Source organism: Biomphalaria glabrata, chromosome 3 (genome assembly GCF_947242115.1).
Source record: "Biomphalaria glabrata chromosome 3, xgBioGlab47.1, whole genome shotgun sequence".
NCBI classification, from domain to species: Eukaryota; Metazoa; Mollusca; class Gastropoda; family Planorbidae; genus Biomphalaria; species Biomphalaria glabrata.
In genome coordinates, this window is record NC_074713.1 from 17,828,265 (window position 1) to 17,839,603 (window position 11,339).

General features: G+C 36.7%; 1 protein-coding gene across 1 annotated transcript; it reads right to left on the reverse strand.

Moving 5' to 3' along the window:
* Positions 1 to 8: 8 nt before the first annotated feature.
* Positions 9 to 11,107, reverse strand: LOC106059895 (uncharacterized). The gene is made up of 5 exons (XM_013217589.2): positions 10,674 to 11,107; positions 7,311 to 7,471; positions 6,795 to 6,923; positions 3,588 to 3,633; positions 9 to 1,230 (listed from the first exon to the last, which is right to left on the reverse strand). The coding sequence occupies exons 1-5, from the start codon at positions 10,785 to 10,787 to the stop codon at positions 976 to 978; spliced, it is 705 nt and encodes a 234-aa protein (XP_013073043.2). The 5' UTR covers positions 10,788 to 11,107; the 3' UTR covers positions 9 to 975.
* Between the last annotated feature and the right edge of the window lie 232 nt (positions 11,108 to 11,339).

The window sequence follows — 11,339 nt, forward strand, 5'->3', positions numbered from 1 at the left end:
AATGAACGCATGACATCTCATTTGTTTATTCGTATTTTCTTTTTCATAGTAACAAAAAAGTCGTTCTTATATTAATGATGTATTATATAATACTATTAATTATATTAATATAAATATTTTTTTAAAATATAGAAAAAAAAACAACGACAAGAAATAAATGTACATAACGGGGGATTATTCTCAAAACAAAAAACCATGACGACAAATTAATATTTTACGCAACTTTTTAACTCGGCCTCACCCTATGACTTTTAATCTCTCTCTCTCTCTCTCTCTCATAAATATAATGCATTGTATCACAATCACAGAGGCTGGTCCAAAAGTAGGTTTACAGTTATCACGTAGACTATTTATTTAACAATTCGACACTAGAACAAAGGAAACTCGTTTTGGATCTACTTTAGACTCTTTATAGATCTACTTAAAACTCGTTATAAATTTACACGAAGCCTTCTATAGATCTAGATCTACTTGAAACTCGTTATAGATCAACTTATAATTGTTATAGATATACTTAAAACTTGTTATAGATGTACTTGAAACTCGTTATAGATCTACTTGAAAGTGAAACTCATTATAGATCTACTTAAAACTCGTTTTAAATCTACTTGAAATTCGTTATAGATCAACTTGTTAGTTGAAACAATTGAATCTCACAGATGCTCAGAATATCCTCCTTCTACTTGAAACTCAGACACACAGTGCCGCAATTAACTTCAACCAAGACCATTCGTTATAGAAGGCATGAACACTGAGCTGCAACGTCACAACCTGTGGGCAGTTTTGACCAATAGCTCATTGCCATGTCGTACAGACCTGTGACGCGGCAACGAACTATTGGTCTAAATTGCCCCATGGTTGCGACGTTTTAGGTCAGTGTTCATGCCGTCTATAACGATTCCTTTCGATTCAAACATATTAAAAGCAGTTTAATAACTGTAAATCTACTTTTGGACCACCTTCTATTTCACAACACTAAAAATCTGGTTCATATGGATTGTCAGTGGTCGTTTCAAAAGTCTTTCCCGGCATTGCCGTGGGCTGATATGTGTCGGCAGCCAATGTGGAGATTTGTGGAACTTGATGGTTAGTTGGAACTTGCTGATTGGTTGGTGCTGAAGAACTGGCGGGATTTTTGATCATCCAAGGCATCACTCCTGCTCTCCATAAAGTAATGGCGCACATAGTGATGAGAACTATCCATAATATTGTAGAAATCCATGCACCCGCCTGAAACAGAGTATTAAAAAAACACGTGTAAAAAAAATGCTGCAATTTTCTGAAGGTGTGTGTGGGGGACCGGGAAACAAAAACATACAAATGAAATGGGCCCCCTCTCTTCACCAAAAAAAAAATGCATGCATAAAAAAGCAACAGACTGTAACAAATTCTGTCAAAAAACGTTCATGGATATCAAAAGTGAAATCTACAATGAGACTCCTATTGACAGATTGTCGTTATTGTTGTAATAGTTGACTCTTGAAACTCTTAGACAACGAAAGCTTCCACAATAGTTTTGAGAGAAATTCAAGCAGATGTAAACATATCACCTCGTTCTAGAACGGCCCCTTGAAGAACGGCGTTTGGGATCTTTTCTCTTTCAATCCCCGACCAGTTCAATGAAACAAAAGTTCTTAAGCACCCTTATTGGCATAGTCGTCTCCTCTAATGACAGTTACCACACGGGCGCATCTTTCAGGCTGGGTAGCGTAACCCAGGACAGACAGAACCAAGAACAACTTTGGCCTCATAACATGTAGACTTCTTCAGAAGCACTTCTGGCCAGTAAGTTTGATATATAAAATATATGAATCCAGCAAATTGTTTAGATAAAGTAATAATCTGGGTTTCACATAGTCATTAGTTTCCAAGTAGGCCTATTTCCTTATGTCTCGAAAATAGTAAGTAAAGTAACTCGCAATTAAAAAAAATGACGAATGATGATGGAGTAAAGTTGGAACTGTTTGAAAATGATTCTAGTGGCTGATTGGGGAAATATATAAAGAAAATCAGAAGCCATGGGCGTAGCCAGGGGGGGGGGAATCGAAATGAAATTTCCCAAGGGGGGGGATCGGATTTTACTGACTGATTTTTTGCTTTGATTCTGTATATTTTAGGTGAGATTTTAATACTAAACCATCACTTGCCCCAGCGCAGCCAAGGGATTTTTGGGTTTAAAATCCCCATACCATGGGGTTTTGCAGTCAAATCCCGCTCTTCTATAAAACAAAACAAACAAAAAAAAAAAAGAATCCAAACGACAATCTCAAAATTCCAAGAGCATAGCTAAGCAAGATTTTGATTTTAAAACCCCCCTCCGAAATTTACGATAAACCCCCCTCTTCAATATAAGTCAGTCACCAGATTCTATGAGCGTAGCCAAGAGGGGTTTTGTGTTTAAAACCCCTTTCCAGAGGGTTTAGAGCTAAAAACCGCCTCTTCAATATAAAAAAAGCAAATTACACACTTAAAATTCTATGAGCGTAGCCAAAGGGTTTTTGAGTTTAAACCCCCCTTCAGCGGGGTTTAAAGCTAAAAAAAATACCTCTTCAATATAAAAAAAAGCAAATTACACATTCAAAATGCTATAATCTTAGCCATAGGGGGTTTTGAGTTTAAATCCCCTTTCAGCGGGGTTTGAAGCTAAAAAATTTCTCTTCAATAAAAAAAAAGCAAATTACACACTTAAGAATCTATTAGCGCAGCCAAAGAGGTTTTGAGTTTAAAGCCCCTTCCAGCGGGGTTTGAAGCTAAAAAAAACTCACATCGCTCCCCCAGACTCCCTTGCAGGCAATGGCGGGCAGTCTACAATTTGTCCACTAACTCCAGGAAGAACCTATTCTAGGGTACAATAAACGTCTTTCGAAGAATGAAGGGTTAGAATGTAATAAAGATTAATTATGTACACAGACACACACACACACATATACATTTTTTTGCGGCCCCCCCCCCCCCGCCCGAAAAAAATCCTGGCTACGCCCATGTTAGAAGTCATTATGTGTTGATAACAATGATTATGGTTCTATGTAGATATACATGTAGGCCTACATCTCGATACTTTACTAAATATAACTAAGAGTAGGGCCTAGTTGTCTTTCAACTAATGCAATGATAAAATTAAACTGTTTCACCCTTTTCATCTCGTTATGACGCCTCCCACTAGATCTAGATCTAGGCTACATTTAGTCTCCAAAACATTAAAATAAAGGGAGACAATAATTTAAAAAAAAAAATAATTGCAAAGAGCAGTAAGCCGAAGAATTATTGTAGAAAAGAATGTATCATGAGAATTCCAGTTTTCATATGTTAGCAATGTATCAATTTTTAAAGGTGCACTATTGGTGTGTGTGGCATTTTCTGTAGTAGAATTATTTTTTTTTACGCAAAACAATGGGAATCTGAGTTTGTAGGCTAAATAATAATACATCTTCCACAAATTCAATTTTCACAACAGAGAATATAGACATCTAATCTTATAAAGTACAGACGTTATTACAAAAAGAAGACAATCACACTCCACGCGTCATGCATGTAGTCATGTACATTAACCAATGACTTAAATTCTGCCAAGACATGATGTTACTTACCTGAGCAACTCTCGCTGCATGGGCCCACCTCAGATCATCACAGATCCTGTTGAAAAAGCAAAAACTAAAATTGAGCCAGACATCGATTTAGACTTTTACGATTATATTCATGACTACCTCTATGGCTTACTCCTTAACTATTCTGTATGACTACCTCCATGACTATTGCTATGACTACCTCTATGACCATCTCTATTACATCTATAGCTATAGTATCTTTACATTCTCCACTGGCTATCTCTTTGACAGGTCTACAGACATCGATTTAGACTTTTACGTCTATATCCACGACTACATCTATGGCTACCTCCACTCCACAACTACATCTATGGCTACCTCCACTCCATGACTACATCTATGGCTACCTCCACTCCATGACTACATCTATGGCTACCACCACTCCATGACTACATCTATGGCTACCTCCACTCCATGACTGCATCTATGGCTACCTCCACTCCACGACTACATCTATGGCTACCTCCACTCCAGGACTACATCCATGGCTACCTCCATTACACTACTACATCTTTGGCTACCTCCACTCCAGGACTACATCTATGGCTACCTCCCCTCCACGACTACACCTTTGGCTACCTCCACTCCACGACTACATCTATGGCTACCTCCACTTCACGACTACATCTATGGCTACCTCCACTTCACGACTACATCTATGGTTACCTCCACTCCACGACTATATCTTTGGCTACCTCCACTCCACGACTACATCTATGGCTACCTCCACTTCACGACTACATCTATGGCTACCTCCACTTCACGACTACATCTATGGTTACCTCCACTCCACGACTATATCTTTGGCTACCTCCACTCCACGACTACAAATATGATAATCTCTATAATTATCTCTAATGACTACCACGGGACACAATAATTATTCTCTACTCTGTGATGACTATCTCAATCAATATCTCTTTATTATTACTTCTATAGCTATCACTATGTCTACGTTGTCTACTCTTTCTTCTTTATTGGCAAGCTCTAAGGCTACTTCTGTGGCTACCTCCATGACTATCTACTTTCTCTACTCTCTACCATCATGAATACTTCTACGCCTACCTATATTGTTTCTACTAAATCAAAACTGACAACCTCTTCCGGCATCTCCACCATAGGCGTAGCCAGGATTTTGTTCGATTTTTCTCCCCCCCCCCCCACCGCCAAATATATATATATATAAGATATATAATATAAGATGATTAAAATCAACAGACATGAATTATTTCGATCTAGGGTTTTTGAAACATTATCTCAATGGAGACTAAAAAGAAATGGCTTTGTTTCATATTTTAGCGTGAATCATGGGCGTAGCCAGGGGGGGTTCTTGGGGTTCAAACCCCCCCCCCGAAATGAAATCCCCCCCCGCAGGGGGGGGGGACGGACTTAAGTGACTGATTTTTGCTTTCATTTTGTTTATTTTAGGTGAGATTTTAATACTAAATCATCACTTACCACAGCACAGCAGAGGCAGTTTTGAGTTAAAAACCCTCTACCAGGGGGTTTTGAGTTTAAATCCCCCTACCAGGGGGTTTTGAGATTTTAAAAACCCCTATCAGGGGGTTTTGAGATACAAATCCCTCTACCAGGGGGCTTTGAGTTTAAAACCCCCTACAGGGGGTTTTGAATTTTAAACCTACTATCAGAGGTTTTTGCAGTTAAATCCCCCTCTTCTATAAAACAAAAAAAAAAAAAAATGCAAACAACAATCCCCAAATTCCAACAGCACAGTTGAGGAAGATTTTGATTTTAAAACCCCATCCAAAATTTACGATAAGCCCATCTTCAATAAAAAAAAGCAAATTACACACTCAAAATTCTATGAGCGTAGACAAAGGGCTTTTGAGTTTAACCCCCCTCACTCTTCCAGTTGGGGTTTTGAAGCTAAAAAGTACCTCTTCAATATAAAAAAAAAGCAAATTACACACTATAAAATCTATGAGCGTAGCCAAAGGGGTTTTGAGTTTAAATCCCCCTCCTCCAGATGGCTTTTTCTTTAAATTTTAAAACCCCTCCAGATGGTTTTGAGTTTAAAATTCCCCTACAGAGCGTTTAGAGTTGAAAATCTCTCTTCAATATTATTTTAAAGCAAACTTTTTAATAGCAAGATAATGCACTGTATATACCTCAGAATATGCATTTTGTTGGCTTTCAAAGCCAGAAATAGTGCTCGGCGGCTTTCAATACCAGAAATAGTGCTCGACGGCGGGGCTTTGCCCCGCGCTGGGGGAGCGCTGCGGACTCCCCCAGACCCCCTTGCTAGCAATGTCGGGGAGTCTACAATAAACAATAAACGTCTTCCGAAAGGGTCAGAATGTTATAAAGATTAATTATGTACACACACACACACACATATATATATATATAATTTTTTTTCGCGGGGGTGGGGGAGGTCGGGGGGGGGGGCATCCCCCCCCCCAAAACCCTCCCCGAAAAAAAATCCTGGCTACGCCCATGGCGTGAATATATAGTTCTGTGATAAATAGCCCATTCTAAAGAAAATCCGAGAAATGATTTTGCATTATTTCTAAACTTTGAAAACTAAAGATCATTACTTTTCTAAGACAGAAAAGATTGCTTGGGGCGACTTCCCTTAGAGCTTGAAAAAGAGTTACGTACATTAATATATATATATATATATATATATATATATATAGGTCTGTGAATCGATCAATCGCAGATAAGAATTTGTTTCCGGTTTCCAGTCTAGATATAATATATAAGTCTATGGTCGAGACGTTATTTCAAGTCTGGTAGATCTACATCAAAAGGCAAAGGAAAAGCAGATGGCTTTAGAAAAAGTAGTCAAAGATTCGGCTAATTAGCAGGAAAAAGTCATGAACACGGTAAAGAAGATGCAAGTTCATAAAGCGATGCAGGATCGGTTTCGATTGGAAAGATCTAGTCTTTTGGTCATCTTCAATTAGCCATAAAGAACGTGTCGAAAACATATTTCCATAAAGATACAGGTATGTTTTTAAAACTTGCAGGATTGTATTTTTTCGTTGTTAATTTTTATTTGGGGCCACCAAATTCACTTTGCCTAGGGCCTCCAATTACCTAAGGCAGGCCCTGACAACAGACACCTAACTAACGATATAGTAAGCCTACCTGTAACCTGCAGTGATTCTTATCAATGCTTATACACATCGACTAGTTAACTGGGAGGAATTATTCAACACTTACTTATTATGATTTGAACATGTTGTGTTGTATCCTGCAGATAGTATAATAGCTGCAATGAAGGTAAGTATGAGACTCCCAGCATCAACACACAGACAAATGAATTCGATCAAGTTGAAGTGAGTGGGAAATCTGCAAAGTCAAGAATGTACCATGTCCAAACGTCTTCATTACATGTGTATACACGAATGAGCAGTTATTAGGTGTGTTAGTATGTGGGATCGAGACAGACAGACAGACAAACAGAGCTGAGAATGAGATATTGTAATTACTATAGTTAAATTAACACTTCATTACATGTATGAGCAGTTATTAGGTGTGTTAATATGTGTGAGAGTCAGACAGAGACAAACAGCTGAAAATGAGAGATTGTAATTACTTTAGTTAAATTAACACTTCATTACATGTGTACACACGTATGAGCAGTTATTAGGTGTGTTAGTATGTGGGATCGAGACAGACAGACAAACAGAGCTGAGAATGAGAGATTGTAATTACTAATGTAAAATTAACACATACGGATTTGGAAGTTTTCCTAATTTGAACAGCACCAGGTAAACAAGTCGCACTAAAGAATACCAGAGTTGAAATATAATGGCTATCACCATTGGATAATTGCACAAAGAGACTGGTGAGTACCTGTAGTTCAGAAAAAGTGGACAGCTCCCATTGGCTTCACTCTGAAATAAAACATGATACAAATAAAGAAGGGATAAAATTTCATTAGTAATTAGAAAACAATTCACATTAAAAACGTTCTCAAATAGGATTGATATTATCCTTTCGTCGCCCTCGAGACTCACTAGAGAAGTAGAGAGCTCAATATGGATCTTCTTGTAGGGTTCGAATCTGAGGTTTAGGGTTTAAAAGGCGTTCAAGGCTCATTTTCATTAGGGGCTTGAGTATCAATTTAGGCTAACATACAGAGAATAGTTTTTTCTAATAATATTTTCAGAAAAGATGAATGCAGCTCGTGTCAAACATTTCTGTTTTGTTGTTTAACGATTTCTCAAATGTCACGCGGTTGCCTGAGTAACGTGTCGCGTGTTTGCTTTGATTATACGACGGCAGCATCCATGGGTTTACAACAGCAGCATCCATGGGTTTACGACGGCAGCAACCCTGGGTTTCAGTTGCATTGATGTGGCACTGGAAATACAGAGGCATTTAGGATGTAATACCAACAAAAAAAACCCCAGCAAAACAAGTTTTGTAAACAGTCAACACAGCTACAGCAAAGCACCCAACCGCCATGTAGTCAACACAAAACAAGTTTTGTAAACAGTCAACACAGCTACAGCAAAGCACTCAACCGCCATGTAGTCAACACAAAACAAGTTTTGTAAACAGTCAACACAGCTACAGCAAAGCACTCAACCGCCATGTAGTCAACACAAAACAAGTTTTGTAAACAGTCAACACAGCTACAGCAAAGCACCCAACCGCCATGTAGTCAACACAAAACAAGTTTTGTAAACAGTCAACACAGCTACAGCAAAGCACTCAACCGCCATGTAGTCAACACGAAACAACAACAATGCACTCCATCTTGTCAACAGAACTATAACAACACATTTAGACACCAAACAATCAACTGTGTGTCATTTTTCTTTCTTTTTTTTTCTTCCTTTTGTTCGTGTAGTTTTTTCTTTTAAATATTTCTTCCTGTGTTATATTTATAGACTGGACAAGGCATATCGAGAAATTTTCATGTCAAACAAGTAACCACAGTAATCTCCCTTTAATTTGATTTTCTATTTTTAAGATCCGGTTTACAGAATGTAAGCAAAAAAAAAATTACATTTAAGATTAAATAGAAAATGAAGATAAAGCGAAATTTGGAAATGTGGAAGCGATTAAAGGTAACCTAAAGAGATAATGTAAGAAAATTAAAAGAAGAAGATATGGAGAGATTTCAGAGATAACCTCAACAATGTCAAGTAAGCCATATTGTAAGAGTAAGTGATACACTTTGTTGAGGGTGTGCGAGAGAAATTAAAAATGTTATTTTACATTGCTAAACAGTGCACAATAAATTATTATTATATATTATTTTAAAATACAAAGCTTATCAACAATTCTGATACCATGTGCACCAGAAATACTAGCTATTTAAATTTATACGCCAAAGATGCAAATCTCTAATAAGATTTCGAGGAAAATCTAGATCCAACAGAAACGATGCTCAGATGCTTTAATGCCGGTTATAGATCAAATGTGCATGTGTGGGAGTTCCTTTCGAACCTGTCACATACATATTAAACAATTAAAAAGGGGAGGAGTTGCATGATCATTTGTTACATTGGGTCAAGAAGCTACTTAACATGTAATGGTTGAGCCTATAGATGTTTTCACTCTTGTGGAAGAGTTTTAGAAATAAAGTTGTTTTTAAAGGAAACCTCAGTATTTGTGCTTTTCACTATTCATCATGGGGATTCTTGGGCTCAAGGCTTCTTTTCTTTGCCTCTTTTTAGTTTTTCTGCCGTTCTTTTTTTCTATTCAAAATTTAATTGGTTTTTCAAATTGACGGGAATGAAAAATTTTAATATTTGAAATTGTTTCCTTAAGCAATAAAAAGAAATAATGTTTTTATGCACAAGCTATAAAAAAAAGTATAGTATTGGTAATTTGCATTAAAATCTTTTGATTCTTTTTCTTAATTATTTTTATTCAAAGTAATTCGAAGATTTTCACATCTATTATTGAAACACATCTTTCATTCAAAACTAAAACCCTAAAAAACATTTTGAAATCAAGAAAATGCAACATTTTAATGAGCCGGGTAAGGTGATGGAGGGGGACAAGTTTATAATCCATTTGTTCATAATATTAACTTTTAATGAACTTGTATTTTGTTTTCGCACTATTACTTTTATCTGATTACAATTACAAAAAGGAAAGTAAGAAAATCTAAACCTACAGTGTCTGTTGAAACTATGGAACCATGTTTAAAAGATAGAGATGGGTCCCAGGAAAGAAACAAAAACTTAACTTCAACAAAGGAACTATTTTCGAACTGTCACTATCTACACTAGAGCAGAGGAATTTATATCATGATTTATGGGAAGTTGTATAGCTGTCTAGATAAGAATCATACAGTACAATATAGTTCAATATACCGTTTAAACCATGTTTAAACATATGATTTTTTTAAATAGACACCGTAAGAGCAAAAAAAGACTTATAGAAGTGTATAGCATAAATTAAAACCTTAACAAATTGACTATATTAGCATACAGGTAAACTTAAACCTTCATACGCGCTGACGTCTTGACAAACCAAATCAGCCAAGGGCCAAATAGTTTCGGTGTGCTGGTTGCGAATGAGGATTTTAATTAACGTTGGGCTACGTTTAAAAATGTTAATTACTGGCTTTTGGAAATATTATAAGAACTCTGACAAAGCCCAGATCCATTTTTTTTTTTTGCATAACAGATATAAGTATAATTATGAGTTTTGTGTGTGTTGAATACACATTTTAGAAAGAATCAAGTGGAAACAGCTATTTACCTGACAAAGCATAAATCAATTTTAAAAAGTAATCAGTTAGTCTATTAATTAATTGTTTGGTTTGATATCAAATAAGGGAGAAAATGTGCACATTATTGAAAGAATTAGTTGTAAGAAAAGCTTTTTTTTTAAAAGGATATTTTTATATTTTGCGTGTTTACTGTTCCTCTTTCTCTTTCACTTCTATTGAATTCTAACAATACGTGTGTCTACCATAAACTCTCTGTTTAATCTTGTTTTTTTGTTTTTTTTTATATAAGACTATTGTTAACAACTAATGACTAGGTCAAAGAAATATTTGTTTTTCTTAAAAAATTACAAGGTAAATTGGCATTTAATTATTTAATACATTGACAACCTTGGCTGGCTTACCTTTACGATGGCCACACCCACGAAGATGAAAAAACTAAAACAAAACAATGCACTGTACAGAACAAGCCTGGCCAAACTGGCATTGTTCAGCGTGAATATGTCACTGAGCCTCATGATTTATTTTCAACTGTCACACCACATTTGCGAGGCTTTGAATTCTGAATCCAACAAGGAAAAAATAATCAAAGTTGGCTGGCCGTCTTAGTGCCATCAATGCAATGGCCTACACTGCAGGGTACATCAATGACATTGTTTTGTGTATATTACCAGTAGAATTTCATTACTTCCCCTTGCTCTAGTGACAGGTAAAACGTAGCTCCAGATCTATATAGAACAAAAATAATAAGCGTACATTCAAGCGAGGAAAACACTACACAACTGGTCCATGACTGGTCTGATTAGTCAATACGGAGCGTGCGGTGTGTTTCAGCGTTTTGCTACTCCAGAAATGGATCCGTGGATTATATGGATTTTATTTGTCAGTGCTTAGACCGCGTCTATAGAAGCGTCGGATGGTGATTCTAACATCTACAAGAAACGAATCAAATGCAGCTATTGCTCTTATATATAAGGTTATCCGACCTCCGTAAAAAGGAGGACGTATTCTCCTTTTTGGGGTCGTGTCCTCTATTAGGCATCCTTGGGGTAAATAGTGAAAATGGCCGG